The sequence below is a fragment of the Rhinolophus hipposideros genome (genome assembly GCF_964194185.1).
Source record: "Rhinolophus hipposideros genome assembly, chromosome: 5".
Classification (NCBI taxonomy): domain Eukaryota; kingdom Metazoa; phylum Chordata; class Mammalia; order Chiroptera; family Rhinolophidae; genus Rhinolophus; species Rhinolophus hipposideros.
Genome location: NC_138051.1, coordinates 44111413 through 44131034, shown reverse-complemented (window position 1 = coordinate 44131034; position 19622 = coordinate 44111413). Strand labels below are relative to the sequence as shown.

Genomic DNA, 19622 nt, shown 5'->3' with positions numbered 1-19622 from the left:
TTTATTCTTTTGTCTGTAGGAACTTAAAGAAACTGAAGAAAAACTGAGAAACACAAATCAGGAGTTATGTAATCAAATGAGACAAATGGTACAAGATTTTGACCACGATAAACAAGAAGCTGTGGTTAGGTAAGGTCTACATACAGGCCTAATGCCTGCCCCTTGGGCTCTGTCCCTCCTTCTCCCCCTCCTTCCCAAAAAAAAGATTCAGAGAAATGATGGAGTGAACCCTCCCTATTCATTGGATTGGAGAAGATGAGTCTTCAGCTTCTCAAATTAGAATTTGGAACCCATTTTCCATAGAAATGATGTTATGTAGGGAGTTGGGTTCTATAACACCATCAAAGTGGTACTTCATTGAAATGATGATATAGCTTAATGGTCTTTTAAAGGATAGTCTGGGAAACTATTCTTTGTAAGGAAGAAATCTGTGGGAGGGAATATGTCTTCCAAATACCAAATTGTAAACTTGGAAACAGACTTTTGGAACATAACTTACATGTGAGTTGGGTATTGCTAGTATTTCTGTTTAATATACATGACTTGGAATTTTGGAACCACACCCTCGATTATTTCAATTCATTATTTTATAAACAAGTCCTCAACACAGACTATTACCTCTGGAAGACTGGCGCATCCTCACATCCAAGTTTCTAATTTTTTTCTAGAAACGTTTGAAGAAAGAAAAATGTGAAGATTTTCATAAGATCATCTATTGAAAATTAATTATTACCGTTTTTGGTTAGGGAAAACCAATCTGACCTTAATTATAATTTGCATTTGAGGGGAGAGGGGAAGGAAGGAAGGGAAACCAATTCATTTTGGCGTTTGTAATGTTGGGCACTAGTAATGTTGGGCACTGCATTAGATTCCGCTGTCCACTGTTTCTAGGTGTGAGAGGACTTACCAGCAGCACCATGAAGCCATGAAAGCCCAAATACGTGAAAGCCTATTAGCAAAGCATGCTTTGGAGAAGCAGCAGCTCTTTGAGATTTATGAGGGGACTCGCTTGCAACTTAGGTGAGAATAAAAGAGTTTAGCTGTCCTGGAAGCTGTAGAGACAGTATTCTCCTATTCCATAGTTTAGAGGAAAATTGTGGTGCAGCCCTTGTATTTTTTTGTTCTCATTTAGTTGCTGGTTTTGTGTATCCAAGGTCTGAATTAGATAAGATGAATAAGGAGATGGCTGCTGTGCAGGAATGTTACCTGGAAGTGTGCAGAGAAAAAGATAATCTAGAATTGACTCTCAGGAAGACCATTGAAAAGGAGCAACAAGCTCAGGAGAAGAAGGTACTGTACAAGTTCAAGTTCATGTTGTGTTTACTTCATTTCTCTGACCTCACCATTGTCATTGAAACCAATACACGTGTTCTCTTGTGCGATGGGAAAGGCATACGTACCATTCTCTCCTTTTGGCTGTATCACATTAATATAGCTCACAAAATACAGTTAAGTGTTGAGATGATTATTAAAACCTAAGTAGAAAGTGGCCTACATATAGGAGAAAATCATTCTTTCTCATAGCTTTATTTTAAGAGGCAAAAAAGAGTGGACCCGAGTCACTTTGGGTCTGAAACCCAGGGATCCCCATTTTGCATTTGCTTGTTGGCTGCTCGGGCGACCCTCTATAGTCCTGTGAGCACTTTACAGAGTCTTCCTTCACAGACGTTTTCCTCTGACAGTACCTAAGCATCATTGAATTCTACTGGGGAGAGGAGCAGGCGTTTGAACTTGGATTTCATGACAGGGAAGGTGGTGATATGGAGGCTGTGGGGAGGGAAGGTCACAGTGGTAGTGTGACTGGAGAAGCTGGAGGGGCTGCAGTACACGCTCTCCTCCTGCCTGAACCTTCCAAGTTGCCATTGGTGAGTGTCCAGGAGTACAATCACATGTAAACAGTCGCCCCTCCTTTTTTCTTCCCTGTTCTGGCTGGAACTTCCTCCAGACACACATCTGACTCTCCCCCGTCTACTTTGGACCAGCCTGCAGACCACAATTGGAAAGCCACCTGCGTCAAGATTAGAAAATATTTTTAAAGGCTTGAGTAAATGTTCTATACAGAGGTTTCTGAATAAGTTGCATTAAAGCAAGCTACTACTACCACAGACATAGAAAGAATAGTAAAGAGCAGGTGAGGAATTTGGTTCATTTAATATTTTGATTGATTATTTCTGAATAGACAAATATTGTAAAAAAACAAACATGCCATGTATACATATCATGCAGTGGAAAAAGAACTTCTAAGGGAGCTGTTTTAGTGTTAGCAGTATAAAAGTTAGGAGGGATTTAAATTACCCAGAAATTAAGGACTTAGCTTTCAGTAATGTTTGAAAAATTAAAATAGGGAGATCTCTAGTGTGATTCTTTTTTTAAAAATTATACAAATTGGCAAGAACAGAATAGCAATTCTCTGAAAGAGGTCATTCTTTTCAGGGATGTATTTTCTGGTACTTGTAAAAGAATCAATGTGGCTGTAAAATTGGATCTCATTTAATGAGTCAGTTGTCATTAATAGCTGCTACTGACTGATATTTTGGTTCATAAGTGCTTGTGCACTGGGGCAAGAAAGAAAGTCGAAACTGCTATTTGGCTTCCAAAAACACAGGTTAAATTTTTTTCTTTGAAATTAAAAAATTGTCATACAGTAAAATTGACTCTTTTTTCATTTGGTGTACAATTCTATACATTTTTAACACATGCAGAGATTGATCAAGATACAGAACAGTTTCTTCATCTTAAAAACTCCCGTGTGCTATCCCTTTGTAGTTACACCCACCCCTGACTTAAAGGGCCAGCGTACTTAAAATAAAACATGAGAAGTTTACTTCCTTCCTTCTCTGGGAATTCTTTAATTTTTTAATTTAGATTTATATATGCCCTTTGTAAAGCTTAGTTGTTTTTATAAGCCATTCAGAACAGAACTTTAAATTTAAGAGACTTTAATCTTTTCAGGTCCTCCAGAGGTAGGTAAAAAATACACCAATCTATTCTACAATATACTCGTATTTAACACCTACACAGTGGAAAAATCTTATTGAACTCTGGAGCAAACTAGGGAATTTTGGGGTAGCCCTTCTCTGCAGGACATAAGCCATTTTCCTTATGCAAACCTTCAGGTCAGGAACTTAGTCTGGATACAGAATTTATAAGACAGGCAGTAGCAGGAGTCGAAGGTTTCATTTTCTGGTTTCATATGTGCTCTTTTTGGGCTGTGATACCTAATGTGTCCCCTGATGGGTAGGGTGTAAACATAAATGTCAGTTTCACTTTTTAAAAAGAGTATTTGGTCTTATGGGAATGTGTTTATTGCATTAGATGACTTTGCTTTTAATATAGCCATCTATAAATTGTTTATCCACATATTTGAGATGTAAGCAGGTCTTTATAAGAAACTTATTCAGTGGGTTGGGTTAGCTTTTAGGAAGATCATTTGTCTCTGTTGCTGCTCTATTACATGCATATAACCATTATTTTAAAAATTGGACTTGGAGAATATTAATGTTGAGATACTCACTTGGATTTTGTTTAAAGAGACAGCTATTGAAGGAAAAAGAAGAATATGTAAGCAAACTTCAGGTGGGCCTTGAAGAAAAGGACCAAGAAGCCCTTGTGATGGATAACAAGGCGCTGAAAGAACAAGAAACTGATATTAAACACCAGGGTGAAAGTGAAGTGATGTTAGCCAAAGCACACCGGGATAAGGAGAAGAAAGAGGTGTGGGTTAATATTTCTTTCTAGTCACCATGTTTAGAAGATGTAGTATTAACTGTTGAGAGACAGTTCTTCCTAAGTAGACATATAATGTTTGATTGCCAAGTACATACTCACTCATTATACGTCTCAGAATTGGGCTCTTTAGCAGCTTACACTAATTTTATTTTTAAAAATTTCTGCCCTCTTTCAACCCAAATCAGGATGTAATGGGTTTTTAGGGCACATTTTTGATTCTTTAAAATAAAACCATGACCTAATTTCATATTGTGAAATGACTCTGATAGTTCTAGACAAATCTAAAACTAAGAAATAAATAACCTGTATTATGGATTAGAAAAAAGAAGTAATGATTAGGTAGGCTCAGAAGTACAAAACATTACTTCTATTACCTAAGTAGCAAATAAGATTAGGAAATGTTAATAGTTTCCTAGATCATTAAGAACCAAACTTTGATCTTAAAAACTGAGTTAGACACAAAATACGTTCTCAAGCTTATTTAAAGTAGATTCTCCAACCCACAAGATTGCTATGAATTGGTGTTGGGGATACCTCAAGATGGAAGAGTAAACCACTGTCTTATCTTTTGGCCTCTCTATTCCTCATTGCCATCCCTTCCCCCAAATAGCATTTCTTTAATCTAGTTCTGGCACCTGAAATTCTTTCTACTAGTCTTTTTTTTTTAATATAAAAATATATGTTCTGGAATATATCTCCTGACCTTCCACAACATATTTAAAATCTTGATGGCACAAAATAAATCCTCTATTTTTGCATTGTTGCAAATTGTCTTTAGTTGGATTTACTAACCAGTTGTTTACCAGGGGGATGAGATAAACAGCTAATGTTTTTTTGAGTATGTCAGGAAAGCATAAACTGCTATACAAGATGGCCACTTCAAGTGATGAAATACAGCCAGGACTCTGGTAGCCAGAGAAGCAGTTTGAGATCACTGGATCCTAGTTGGTGAGAAAGAAGAAAGGGAAAAGCAGAGTTTGCTATTTCATAGTTTTGCCTAAGACTGATTGTGTTTGGATCCATCCCACTACTCTGTTGAAGCTGAAAAGAATTGTAAGATGGAAGAATGCCCCCCTCTTGAATGCACAGTCTATTCTCTAGAATTTAATATCATAACACACAAGATTCTAATGTGTTCAACTGAGTAAAATTAGGTTCATTAATTAGCCTTACTGAGTGTCTGATTTGTGGAAAGCCTTGTGTTGATGGAAAAACATGTATTAATTGCAAAAGTTTTCTTTCTTCCTTGCCTTGCCTCCCTTCCCATCTTTTCTTCTCCCTTATCTTCCCCTGCCCTCCCCTTCCATGCCCTCTGCTTCTCTCCCCCCAACCCTCTCTCCTCTCTTTGTAGTCATGCTATCTTTGTAGAGGCAATGTCAAAACTTCCAAAAGGTTGCATCTTGAGAGCAAGATAGCCTGACCTTACACAACATATTTAAATCTTCTATTTGATTTATGTCACATAGATAAGGTCAAAGAGTAATTTTCACGATTGACTTGAGAATATATTTTCATTAACTAAATTTCTAAATCTCATGTAATTACTACAACAATGTCTTGATGGTTTTCAAACACAGCTGTGGTGGTTGGTTTTTTTTTTTGCCTAGATATTGTAGTTCTTGCTAATAATTTTGAATATTTTCCTCTCATTTGATTTTTCCTCCGAAAACAGATGAAACAAGAACTTGTTCAACAGCTTGAAAAGGAGTGGCAGTCTAAACTGGATCAAGCTCTAAAGGCAATGAAAAAGAAGACCTTAGATTGTTACAGCCAAACTGACCAAGTAACCAACATTGATGTTATTTCCAAGAAAGAAATGGCAATTCTGATAGAAGATCAGAAGCGCAAGATCCAGCAAGATTTAGAGCAAGAGAAGGAAATAGCTATCAAGGAGAGCTTGAAGAAACTCGAGGTTGAATTGGAACTCAAATATTGTGAAAACATTGCCAAACAGGTAATGGGCAGGTTTATTTTAGTAATATTATTGGAATTGTTTGTCGATTAATGAAAGCCTGTAAAATGCTACCATTGAACTTGTTCATAACATTATACTTTAAAATTTTTGTGCTTTCTAGGATAGAGAACTTCTTATGCAGTCCATAAATTTTCTTTCATTATATTTCTGTTACAAAGCTGTTGTCCCTCGGTTTTTCTATATATTCTTTCAGTTTACAAAATGTTTGTTCCTTGGAGGTCAGTCTAAGACTTCAGATACCTAAGATTAAGGATGTTTTTACAGCTGAATGAGCACAATTTAATTATGAATTTTTCATATCTAGCTTTATAGAAAATACTCCACTGAAGTAGTTATAGATAAGTAAACTTAAAGCAAATAAGGTGCTTGACAATATTTGCATTGAGATTTGCAGAGTTGAATCTGCAGGCCTGCCCCTTAAGTGGGACTTTGTAAATCCCATTTTCTGCCAAAAATCAGTGACATTGCCTCCCCTTGAAAGCCCTCAAAAAGCTAGCTCACTTTTAACTGGGCTAGTTACTTGGTTTCCAAGAAATATCATACTGAGAAAAATATAGCTCTGTATTAACAGAATAAAGATGAGCTATTTCTTATCTGTATTGTCAATTACCGTGACTATTGAATTTTTTGATCTCAGGTTATCTGTACACTTTTAAAAATGGAAGACCCTGAAGATTTGTGTGGATTGTGTGTTTTTACTGTATTGGAGAACAAATCTAAGAAATTTTTAGAAAACAGGAATACTCTAGCACACATTCCATTGGCTCTCAGAGCAATGACACACCATCACGTACCACGTCTCCTCTGGAGAACTACGGTTTACTCATGAGAGAATGGGAGAAAAAAAGACGGGTCATGTCTGAATATTATTTTCAAAATAGTTTTGACCTTACAGACCATCTGATAGGGTTTCTAGTCCTCAGAAGTCCCTGGGACCTCAATATAATATTATTTATTGTGTATTTATTATTTAGAACTATTACTTATTAAACATCTTAAGATAATAACCTGAAGTAATGTTTTATAAAATATACTCAGCTTTTGATAAATACTTGAAATTCTGCTTGTTTGTTAAATTGTTCTACATGATTTTATAGGGCATCCTTAAAGTCTGGAAACATAGGCAAATATTTGTAATGGTATGAAGAACATCTTTAATCAGTTAAAAAATAATTTTCTGAAATGCTCACTGTTAAGATTTGAACAGATGTAAGAAAATGTTCTATAAACAAAGAGACATGTTTAAGGTTCTGCTTTGGTGTTTATAAAATTATAGATCTTGTGAAGAAAAATAACATGGTATAGTAGGAAGGAAATATTTATAATAACCTTTTAAGGAATATACATTTCTATAGGAGCTTTATCTTTTCCTCATATTTTTAACTACCTGGAATTTACCTGTACATGTACTGAGCATTTTAGTGAGAAATACAGCCTCTTATATCAACTCTGCTTTTGTGAGTATGTTTGGATATATATATGTTTCAAAATGAAAATAAGCAAAAGTTATTTAAGAATGATCTTGTGGAAACTTGTAACAGATTTTCAACCAGATTACCCTCATAATTTAAAATTCTGCCCTCATAAGTCTTAAATTTTTGCTGAACTGATGTATCACCCCCATTCTTTGGTCACAAACTCATTCTGGACAGCAGGAAGATTTGCCAGGTGTAAAGCTCTAACTATGTTGGTGCTTGCTTGCATGTATGCATGCATGCATGTGTGTGAGGGTGTGTGTGTGTGTGTGTGTGTGTGTGTGTGTAGGGTGTGAGGACCGAGGAGGTAGGTGGTGGGTGTACTGATTCGACAGCAGCCCTCCTGTATGCCTTGTCTTTTTCCCAAAGTAAATGGGGAAATGGCTATTGGTACTTTGTATAAAGCTTTCTAAAATAGTACCAGCCATCAAACATTTACACATTCCCACTTCCTGCTGTGGCATTTGCACGGGACAGTATGGGTACTTTAGAAGAGAAGGATTAGAATCTATTGTTTGGAATAATGTGGGGTACTTGAAGTCAGTTATAACTGTAATGTCATGCGACGCAGTGTAAAATACACATGAAATCATAGTTGCTAGTTACAAATGAGAGCCTTTTGACATTTTATACCTCTCTTTACCTCTTTCTCTTGCAACATCCTACAGGTAGAAACAGCTGTGCAAAATGCTCGTCATCGATGGCTGGAAGAACTGCCTGAGCTGGCAGAATATAAAGCACGTGTAAGAGCAGAACAGAAGAAGTGGGAAGAAGAACAAGAGATGTCTGTGGCCAAACGGGTAAGAACTTTGCTGGAAAGAAGCTTCAGGAGGGCCTCTCTCCTGACCTCTTCTCTCAATTCTGGGAATTGTTGCCCACTCCCAGTGTTGTTGAAGGATTAAACATGCTAATGCAAGTTAAGCATTAGTTCAGGGCTTGGTTAGTGGTATCCATTCTCATCATCAAGTTGTTCAGGGACAGAGAATGCATTTTAGGGTTTCGAAACTCTCTGAATCAGGACGATAACCTTAATAGTGAAACTAAATTCTGTCTTGCCATATCTTTAGGAGAAATTGAGAACAAGCGTTTATCTGTTTATTATTTAACTATACAGTATCCTTTCATATGCTTAAAGATTGTTTTTTGTTCTGTGCCAGATGTCTGAAAACGGATTCTCCTTCGTAAATAGCCACTCTCCTTTTCTGAGATGTCCTGTTCCTTGACTAGAAACATCAGATATAATCATTTGTATTCTCCCAAATTACTTTGCTAATGTAAATTAATTCTAATCAAAATGCCAACTGAACACAGTTTTGAGATTTGACACAACAATCCTAAAATTTATTTGGAAAACTGAAATGACTGAAGATTTCTTTTACTGTTCTAGAAAAGTAGTAGTAGTCCAGCCCTAACACAGAATATATTGGAAAGCAACAATTCAGACAGTATTGAGTCATAAATATAGAATTCTTTTTCATTCATTAGAATACAGACTTCAGAGTTAGGCTATGAATAAAAACTTAATAAATTGTTTCAAATACTCTTATAATACTCTTATAATAAATAGTCTTATAATAGCCAGATAATACTTTGGAAAAGTTGTTTACCCAACCCCTGCATCACAATAAAATCTAGGTTGATTAAGGTTATTTTTTTTAATGAAATTGAATATTTTAAATTTGTAGCATAATAAATTTTGAGGCAACAGACACAGTAAAAACATTTAAAACTTTTGTAATACAAAATAACAAAAGAGTATAATAAAAATAAGGAAAATAAATGAATCAAATATGAGAAACATTAACATTAATATATGATAAGAAAAACAAGAATCTACGAATATGTGCCAAGGATATTAACAAATAATCTTTATGAGAAGTCCAAATAGTGAAAAACCAATGGCATAATGTTCATACCTACTAGATTGGCGACATGCAAACCCAAACAAACTTAAGGTGCCATTTAATGTCATATGTATAAATTCTTTCTTCTTAATTGTAATACACAAAATATAATATATTGCAGTGTCAAGTGTGCACTATTCCAATATCACAATCATTTTGAAAACTAATATGCATAATAGACCTTGTAAACAATTCATACGTTGTATTCATAATGTTATTCCACAAATTACTTAAGGAAATAACATAAAATAAAAATGTATTTTAATATTTTTCTGAAGTTATGTGGCAATACCTGGGTGTTTATTATATTATTCTCTATACTTTTTAGTATGTTGAAATATTTCAAAAGGAAATTTAAGAAGGAAAGAAAAAGAGGAAACAATTCGATGGTGTTTCAGAGCTCAGAAGTCAAGAAGAATAATAAAGTTGGGTAGAATATAGAAAATAAAAGAGTCAAGAGATCTTAAGAACGTAGAAGTCCTAACTGTATGTAAATAGAAAAATATAGAAACGAGAGGAAAAAGTGTTTCTCAAACTTGCGTTGGCTTGAGAATCAGCTGGGGAGTTTGTTAAAGCAGATTCCTGGGCTTTACTCCTGGAGATCCTGATTTAGTTGGTCTGGAGTGAGTCCTGAGAGTTTGCATTTCTAACAGGGTCTCAGGTGATGTGACACTGCTAGTCCTTGGACCACACGTGGGCGGGAGTAGCACTATTCTCAGTAATTCTGCCACAAAATGTGATGTTAATATGTGGTATATATCATGAGTGGGCAAGGGCCAAGTTCGTAGCATGGGCCAGAGAGTTCTTGCAGGATTAGATGATCAGCAAGATCTGTGGGAATTGAGAGCCAATTTCAAGAGTCCAAAAGTAGTCAAGTTAGTTGGCTTGGTGGTTCCCAAACTTTTCTACACTTTGGAATCTTGGGTCTTAAAAAAACCCCAGAAAACTGTTGCCTGGCTCCCCCTTCCAGGCTTTATGTTTTAATTGGTATGGGGTGTGGCCTGGGTATCAGGATTTTTAAAAGCTCCTCAAGTGCTTCTAAAATGCCATGACCTTGGGAACTACTGAGTCAATAAATGCTGTCAAATTCTCTTTGTAAAACTTCATGTGAGAGGATGTGCACTTTGGGTGAGATTGGTCCAGTCATCCAAATTCCAAGGGACTCACCATCTACACCCAAGTCACCTGGTAATGATGTCCAGGCATCCATTGCGACATGACCTGTTTTCTCTAAAAGCAGTCTTTAAACATGTTTCATCTCACTACTGAATTATTCTGTTGGTAGCAAAAGAATTTGACTGTGAATTCTTTTGTAAAGCATATCTTAGATAGTGGGTTCCTTTAGTAAACTAAAATACAATTACTTCAAAATTTTTGAATTATGTACAACTATTCAAGAACACATGCTATTGGATAAAGGTGTGTAATGTGTGTTTATTAGTCTATATAGGTGAAGATATTTGCTGTAATTATATAATAGCAGAAAATTTAGTAAGCAGATACCCCTATTTCAACATTCAGAGCATATGTATAGTATTGATTAATAGCCAGGCCTTTGGAGATACCCAAGTATTCTTTTAACACTGTTGTATTCTTATGCCTTCTTTGGATTTAGTCAGGGAACGTTAGAAGTAAAAGGGACTCAAGGTCATTATCCAGTCTCCTCATTATATATATATGTTTATATATATGTGTATATATATGTTTATATATATATATAAAGAAAAAACATATATATATATATATATATATATATATATATATATATATATATATAAAGAAAGACACTAAGTGCTAGAGATTGACTTTTCCAAGGCCAAATAGCCCAAAGCAATAACACATACTGCTAACATTGAATCCTCATTATCTGCCCGGCTCTAAGCTAAGTACTTTAAATGGATTATCTCCTTTTGTCATTTAATCCTAAAATAACTGTCAGGTGGACATTGTAATTATCTTCATTTTATGGAAGAGGAAGAAACTGAGGCTCAAAGTAGCTGAGGAATGGGCCTGAGGCCCCACAGGTGTTAATTCCAGCAGTTTGTCTCCAGAGACTGCTGGTAAGCACACACTGTGCTCTGCAATCAATGGCAGGGTTGGAGCTAGAGCCCAGGCATTTTAATTCCCTCGACGTTTTGGTTGTGTACTGTTATTTTCTATGATCTACTATTCCTCTTCTGTTATAAAAGAAAATCAGATTAAGAAAAAACATGACTTTTTCTGTATGTTGTTATTATTTAATGAACTGTTCTAACCACTAGAATTGCATTAAAATAGAATTATCATTGTCAGCAAGTAATTATGCAGGTGTATATTATATTCCTAAATAATAGTAAGATTTCCTTATGAGGCTGCTTTTGCGTCATGTAAAAGATGCTTAATTTGTTCAGGGCTTAGGTAAAATTTGAGACTACATCTGTATAATAAACCTGATATGGATTTTGTCTTAAAGTTAGTTTTAGATAATTATATAATTACATATACATATTTTTGGTCCGTTTAAACTTCTAGTTCTTCATTAAGAAACTGATATTTTGTTCTTTAAATAACGTAAGACATAAAATATTAAGTGATTGAAAATGAAGGCAAAGATCCTTAAGGATAGAGTAAGAATGTTTTAGGAATAATGTCTTATTTAAATTGACTGTTTCTCCTTAATTTTGATTTTAAATTTCCTATTAAGTTCAGAGGTTAACCCAAATAGTTACTTTAGTTTAATTAAAAAAATGTTTTATTTATTATTTATTTTTAACTTATAAACAGTAGAAATTTTATTTCTCACAGTTTCTGGAGGCTGGAAGTATAAGATTAGAGTGCCAGCATAGTTTTTTTATTAATGAGAAGAATCTTAAAAGACTTCTAATGTACATTGTTATGTCCTTTAGATATCGTTTGCTGTTTCTGAAGCCAAAGAGAAATGGAAAAGCGAGCTTGAAAATTTGAAGAAAAATGTAACACCTGGGAAGGAATTGGAAGAGAAGATTCGATCTCTTCAGAGAGAACTAGAATTAAAGAATGAGGAAGTCCCTGTGGTTGTCAGGGCCGAGTTGGCTAAGGCCCGGAGTGAATGGAACAAAGAAAAGCAAGAAGAAATCCACAGAATTCAAGAACAAAATGAGCAAGATTACCGGCAATTTTTAGATGATCATCGAAATAAAATTAATGAGGTGCTTGCTGCAGCTAAAGACGACTTTGTGAAACAAAAAACTGAACTGCTTCTTCAGAAGGAGACAGAATTACAAGCGTGTCTAGACCAAAGTCGGAGAGAGTGGACGATGCAGGAAGCCAGGCGGATCCAACTGGAGATCTGTCAGTATGAGGAAGACATTCTAACTGTGCTTGAATCTCTCTTAAAGGATACCCTCAAGGAGCACGTCAGTGGTTCAGAGAACAAGCAACTTTCGGAACTTGTGTCGACTTGTTCTTCAAAATGGGTGTCTGTGCAATATTTTGAAAAACTAAAGGCCTGCATTCAGAAAGCATTTCAAGATATCCTCTCCCTGCTTGTAGAAAATGCCGATTCAGAATGGGAAAAGGTATGTTTCTGAGATGTGAAAAGAGCTATTAAACGTCAAGGATGATTGTAGAAGTTACATATGGTATTTTTTCCTTTCTTCACTTTGCAGTTGTGTTTTCAACAGTGGTTTCAAAAACGTTTTGTAGCAAATCCAAAGGGATTGTGCTTTTTTTTTTTTTTTTGCCAAGAAAACTTTACTTCTTCACAGTTTCTTAAATATGAGGCAGAGCTTTTAGCCTCTAGACATCTTTTTCCTAAAACAAAATATATGCTATTCTTTGTAAGGGCCTGAGATTTCAGAAACTGAATAACTCTTATTCCTATTTTGTTTTTTGTGCCTGATCACTTCAAGAAATATGCATCATATTAAACTAGGTTTTCTTGAGAGCTTCTAAACAGTTTGGAAACCTATTTCTTGCCCTTAAGGAATTTATATCTCATGTAGGCAAAAAATGCCAATTAAATACAAAGAATATTGATGCAGAAACAAGGAAATTGAGGTATGGCTCACTCACACAAAACTTTGAAGCCCAGTTTTGTTGGTGTACTATACATGTTCATGTATAATTAATTAGTTATATTCTTCTAGTTGTATAAATACTCTCTGACACCAGCTTTTAGCTTGTGTGGAAGTGCTGATAAAACCAAAGTCCTGCTTCTTTGTGACTAAAGAAATTAGGTATGTGTGAAAAATCCAGAATGATACTTTAGGCATTGTGATCAGCCGATTTCAGCATGTGGGATTCGAGGTAGGAAAAAAATGCTAATATTACAGATTTGTCTGATAGAAGAATTGAGACATAAGAGTTTCATTAAGATATTGTGATTAGAGGTTTTCAAGGCCAGGATTGAGCATTTGGTATTAATACCTACTGGAAAGAGTTATAAGCTAGGAAAAAAATCTCAGTTCCAGTCCCATATTTGGGGATAACTAACTTATTACCTTGGGTAGTCATATAATATAATTGCTCATCGAAAAAAGAAAGTGCAAATCCCCGACCTGTCTTATCCTTTGGGTTTTGGTAGCATGCACACGATGCAGCTTGGCCTTTCTGCATCCCAGGACTTTAGAGCCAAAGGGACCTGAAAGGTCGGTCCACCCCATTCCAGTTCCCCACAACTGACATTTTTGTTCTTGAGCTCACAAAGATGTGACAACTTAGTAGTTCCTTTCAATGTGAGAATAACCGAATGAGATCATTTCTCATGAATACTGCTTACAATACTTTGTTGAGAATTTTTGGGAAAAGATAGATAATTGAAATAAGAATCTATAGCAAGAGTCTATAGCAAGTTTTAAGGATGTGAAGTGATGGGAAAATTATGTTTTATGCTTTTAAGTTTGCTTTTCTGTAAATTCAATTTCTGCTATAAAATTCAAGAAAATGCAACACCTTTTTCCCCCTACCATTACTATTACTATGCAATCAACCCTGGGTCTCTTTCTAGAGCTATAATTGTGCAAACAGTAGAAGATCATTTGTATGAGTTAATGTGGCTCATATGTCTATGGAGGCAGAATCACGTAATTTGGCTAAAAACTTAAGACTTTTGCGGCTTTTGTTGGGTGGGAGCAGATTCCATTCCTGAGAAAAGGGTGGCTTTGAAATGCCTGATCTGGCATTCGTCATAGAGTAATACTTCTGCCTTTTTAAAGCTAACTCAGTTCAGAGCCTTGTGATCCAGCAATGATTATAAATTTGCAGTATATGTGTCATGAATGCAAAGGACTATGATTTATAATACATTAAATTTAGTCTTTAGAACTGTTTATGAAAATTAAAACAGGAAAAAAATCATCAGTATATGTAGATAAAAGAAGTCCTCATTAAAATGAGATACATGACCAAAAGTTTTTTTAAATGGAAAGGATGCAATCGATGAATTAAAAATGAAATTTCTAAGGAAATGAATGCCTTGTCAAAATATATTAATACAATAGTTCATAATGAATTAAAAAAGAAAGAGAAACACCAACTGAAATAAAATTTTCAAACTTAAGGATGTGCATTCTTTCTTACCACCAAAGTCAAGGTAAAGCTAAGACAAAAAGGTTTCTGTTTTCTACCTTTTTTGTCATCTTAGCTTTTCTTCAGTTTTGAGTAGAAACTGGAAACATTGACTACCTTTGGGCTCAGCTTTTATTACTCCTTTTGTCCTCAACGTCATCTCTATGCTTTTGCAAGCTTGGAGTTTACCTTTTCTCTCTAACGCCTGACCTCTCGCTTCTGTTGGACACTGTAGGTAAGTTTCTCGACAGTCATTTAAATGAGTTTCTCATAATTGAAATCAAGGCTTCTAGGATCAAGCATAAATAGTGTGTCTTAAGTCATTAAACAAGACAGCCTTCTCCATATTATCCTTTGGGATTTAGTAGTTGTCCAAAACCTGAAAAAATTGCCTTAAATGAATGTCTCATTATTGAATTTACTAGCTGCATTGCCTGTAATAGGGAATAAAACAAAGAAAGTGTTCAAAACAAAGAAAGTGTTCAATACCTGTTAGTGAAGAAATGGTCTCGTGCAAGATGTACGTAACTTAGGTGAGCCTCAGTTTCTCTCAGTTTCTCTCAGAATTCAACTGGCCTTCCTTTCAAAATGACACAGTATATTAAAGTTTTAGGAACATATACTATGTAAGTTACATTTTTTTTCTACTGTTGTTATTTTGAATTCATAGAAGGCAAAAGGATGGTATTACAGCTTCTGGTGAATCTGATTCCTGCTGCAGTGCAAATGTTCTGGATTTCCAAGAACAATTCTGATTTCACATAGTCCTGTGGTTTGATCACACACACCATTAAAATATCTTAAATTCATATGTATCTCCTGTCTGTCTTATAGGTGGCCCTCCAGTCATCTGTCACATATGTTCTAATTTGGAAAATATGGTCATAAGAGACTAGTTCATAGTAATGACAATATTCACATAAAGCCATAAGAAAAATATTGAAGATAGTGTAGGCAAGAATTTTTTCAGGCAGTAGGTTTTTTTTTTTAAACTTTTTATATTAGCATTTTAAATAGAGAATTGTGTGAAGATTTTTATTAGGCATTAACTGTGAAGATGATCTGTTTCAGAGAAATACGGCGAAGGTCTGTAAGGATCCTGCCACAGGGGTTGCTGGCAGAGGAGACCCTGGAGTCCTGGCCGTCCTTCCTGCACCCACGTCTGGACACCACGCTTTGCAAGAAACAGAAACAGAAGCTGGTAATAGGATTTTATTCCTCCCTGTCTTTGGAACGTCCATACTCACAGTTCCGGAGGGTTGCTTTGAGGATAAAAGGAAATCAAAGATGTGTATAGTTTTTGAGTGGACAAATGTGTACTATTACTCCTACTCGATGTGTGTCCTCTCCTTAGATCCTTAGATTTCATTTTGCATTTAGAAGCCAGGGGTACTGTAGGCCCTCTTATTTCAGTCTTTCCATGGTCTTTTCCTCCATTCATAAGTGGTTTTTATTAGAAGGAGAGTAATGAGAATTTTAATAGAGCAGTCATGTTTTTATTCCCTGGCTTTATTGAGAAATCCAGGGTTTCACATAAAGAGAATTGCCAAATAGCTGAGACCTTTTCATTCAAATTACTGAAGTTAATTCAACCATTTTTTTTAGTGGAAACCTTTCTGAAGTATATAAGGTGTTTTCTGATTTATTTGTGAGTTTCTTGACGGCAGGGATAGTTCTTTATCTCTGCGTCCCCAACACGTGGCAGAGTAAATGGCGCATACTTTGTGTTCCTTGAATATTGGAGAATTAATAATTTAACTTTTCCTTCGTGGCCTAGAGTTGTCGTTTTGGAAAAGAATCAGTGGACTGTACCATAGCCCTTTGAGGTGCTCAGAGCTCACTGAGGAATAGAAGGCTTATGTTGCCTGCTCACTGAGATTTTTGAGCTGGGAGTGGGCATATCCTTTATTAGCTCCCATCCTTTTTAGGATACTGACCTCTTGCAGCCTCTTCCTTCTTCCCATATACAAACACACACATACTCTTTCAGTTTGGAACCTGGAAAAGAACTAACAATTGCCAGAGCAAGTCAGATGTACTAAGCCAATAACCTTAGTTTCCACACATTTCTAATTCAGCAGGCAATATTTCCAGAATCTTAGAAAACCTCTCCCTTTCCTAAGAAGTCAGTTGACCGTTATTTTTCTCATCATTCATAGACCCTTTTCCCTTCAAGTTTCTAAATGGTTGAGCATATCTTATTGCTAACTAGGTACATGGTAATACTACCTTAATTTGTATCTTGTTTCTTACTTTTCAATGTCGTTTTATATTTGTTGTTATAGTTGGAGTAGCCTGAGAATTATCTTTTGTGAAATCGGTAGTTTTAGATATTATTTTGCTTTGCGAAGTCCTGTGAATACGAAAGAAATTAGTTTTGACCTAAGACAAGTTAGACAATAAAAGAATTTATTTTTCTTTCTTTAATCTTGTTTCTCTAAAAACAACCATATTAACCAATTCATTAGAGAAGATTAAATAATCTAAAAGATATAGTAAGTAATAAAGTCCTTTGTAATCCTACCACAAGAGAGTGCCCCTATTGACTGGTTTCATCCTCCTAATATCTCATCATTTAAAAAAATAATTGGAACATTAATTATGAAATACTTGACACAGGCAAAATATCTATATAATGCACATATATAAGTTCTGAAGGCTCACAACCAGGAGCCCTCTGTTAGACATAAGAAATAGAACATTGCCCACACTGTTAAAGACTGCTGTGTGTTTCACCACAGTTCCATTCATGTAACTTTCCCACAACACGACGTAACAAATATTCTGATTTTTAAAAATGATTCTGTTGCTTTTCTTTGTTTCGCTCAAGTGTAAGTATCCTCAAAAAGCTGTTGCTTTATTGTGTCTGTTTTTTAACATTGTAAAAATGCTTTAATACTCGTGATAGTCTCTGTCACTGGCTTTTTGACTTGATATCAAGCTTCTAAGATTTGTCAGTGTAAATGCATATAACTCTAGTTCATGCATTTTCATTGCTGTATTGCTTGATATCAGGCTTCTAAGATTTGTCAGTGTTAATGCATATAGCTCTAGTTCACACATTTTCATTGCTGTATTATATTCCATTGTGTGAATATACTCTCATTTATCTATTCTCTTGTGAATGGGCATTTGCCTGGCGTTTAGTTTTACAACATCTTAAATGAAAAATACAAATGCAGTGTATGGTACCAATGTGATGCTTCATTAATCCTTTAATATGAGTGGCAGCATCGAAATGAAACTAAAAAGTCAGGAGAGCTAAGAATACCTTTGCTGGACTTGTGATTTTTACATCATCATTTTGGATATTGGCTTCTAAGCCTGTGCCAGTTTGTATTCCTACTTTATTATATCAATTATATTACAAGGAATAATCTTTTTAAATCATGTTTGTATGTTATGTAAATTTTATAAGTTCTGTATATTACTAGTAGCAATAGGTGTTATTTATTGTATATATGCTCTATGCCAGGTACTGTGCCAAGCAATTTTTATGCATTTATACCTCCTCACAGTTTTAAATCTTTCATTTAGAGATAATTTCAAACTTGCAGAAAAGTTGAAAAAATAAAAATAGTTGCAAAGAGCACTCATACATCCTTTAACTAGATGTAACTATTGATAACATTTTACCCCGTTCTGTGCTCTTCTGTGTGGATGTGTATGTCAATATTTCGTTTTTTCCTGAACCATTGGAAGGTAAGTTACATACCTAGTACCCTTTTATTCCTAAGTAATTCGGTGTATATTTTCCCAAAATAGGAATTTTTATTGTATAACCTTAGTACAGTAAATTTAACAGTAGATGAAAATACTGTATCAATCTATTGTTTGTATTCCAGTTTTGTCACTTGACCCAATAATGTCTTTTATAGCATTTCCCCCTCCATTACAGGAACGTGTCCAGGGTCAGGCATTAGATTTTGACATCATGTCTCTCTTGTCTCCTTTAATCTAGAATATTAGACTATTTCCACAGTCTCTCTTTGCCTTTTATGATATTGACATTCTTGAGAGACATATTGTCTGTTCTCTTCCACCCACCCCCCTCCTCCCCAGACCAGCTTTTAATAGAACTCTCCTCATTTGGGGTTGTCTGATGTTTCCTCATAATTACATCACTACTAATCTAATCAGGTTGGCATAGGTGATGTGTTCTCACATCTGGATGTGCATGATGTCTTTTACCGGTGAGGTTCATTTAAGAACATGGTCAAGGTGTTGTGCAGTTGTCTGCACTGTATAATGACTAGAATTTCTCCCCTTGCAACTAATAAGCAGTCTGTGGGGAGACACTCTTAAGATGACGAAAATATTCTTCTCATTAAAACTTTCCCTTAAATTTAGCAATTATTGATGATGCTTATCTGATCCAGTCTTTGCTCTGGTGGTTGCAAAATTATAATTTTTCCAACTGCAGACCTCCCTCCACTTTTACCAGTTGGTACTCGGAATGTTGTTATAATCGAGAATCCTCTCCTCTAGTTTGTCTGTGTGGTTATCTATCTATTTATTTATTCATCTATTTATCTGTCCATCTATTCATTTACTTACCTACCTACCAACTTACCTACCTATCTATCCATCCATCTCATTATTGGTATGACTCATGAATTCCTATTTTTAAAATATTTTGTAAGTCATTATGATACTTAATTATTGTTCAAAGTGTCCCAGATTCAGTTAGTGAAGCCCTTTCAAATTGGCTCCTGTGTCCTCGTGACATGCCTGAAGTTTTTAATAATGTCTTATTTTCTGTCATACCAAATACCCTAACCTCATCTTGTATGTACTCTGTCTCAGTACTGGAGTCAGCCATTTCTTTTAGTGGGGAATGGTATTCAACACTAAGGTCAAGCGTTATGTTTCACAGACATTTAAAAAAATTATGGTATTATTCAATTTTACATATTAAAATGCTAAGTCTCAGAAAGGTTAAGTAATGCACTCTGAGTCACACAGCCAGTAAATAGTGGAAACAGAATTTAAACCCAGGTCTTTCTCTCTTAA

At 35.3% G+C, this 19622-nt stretch overlaps 1 protein-coding gene across 2 annotated transcripts in view; it reads left to right on the top strand.

Annotated features, from left to right (window-relative positions):
* CEP152 (centrosomal protein 152) overlaps nt 1-19622 on the top strand; it is an 81712-nt gene that overhangs the window by 50201 nt on the left and 11889 nt on the right. For both annotated transcript variants that reach the window (XM_081048332.1, XM_081048331.1), the window contains exons 15-21: nt 20-129; nt 892-1020; nt 1155-1290; nt 5402-5683; nt 7848-7979; nt 11969-12619; nt 15681-15810. In XM_081048332.1, the coding sequence (XP_080904458.1) occupies nt 20-129; nt 892-1020; nt 1155-1290; nt 5402-5683; nt 7848-7979; nt 11969-12619; nt 15681-15810 (1570 nt within the window). The remainder of the gene's footprint in view (nt 1-19; nt 130-891; nt 1021-1154; nt 1291-5401; nt 5684-7847; nt 7980-11968; nt 12620-15680; nt 15811-19622) is intronic.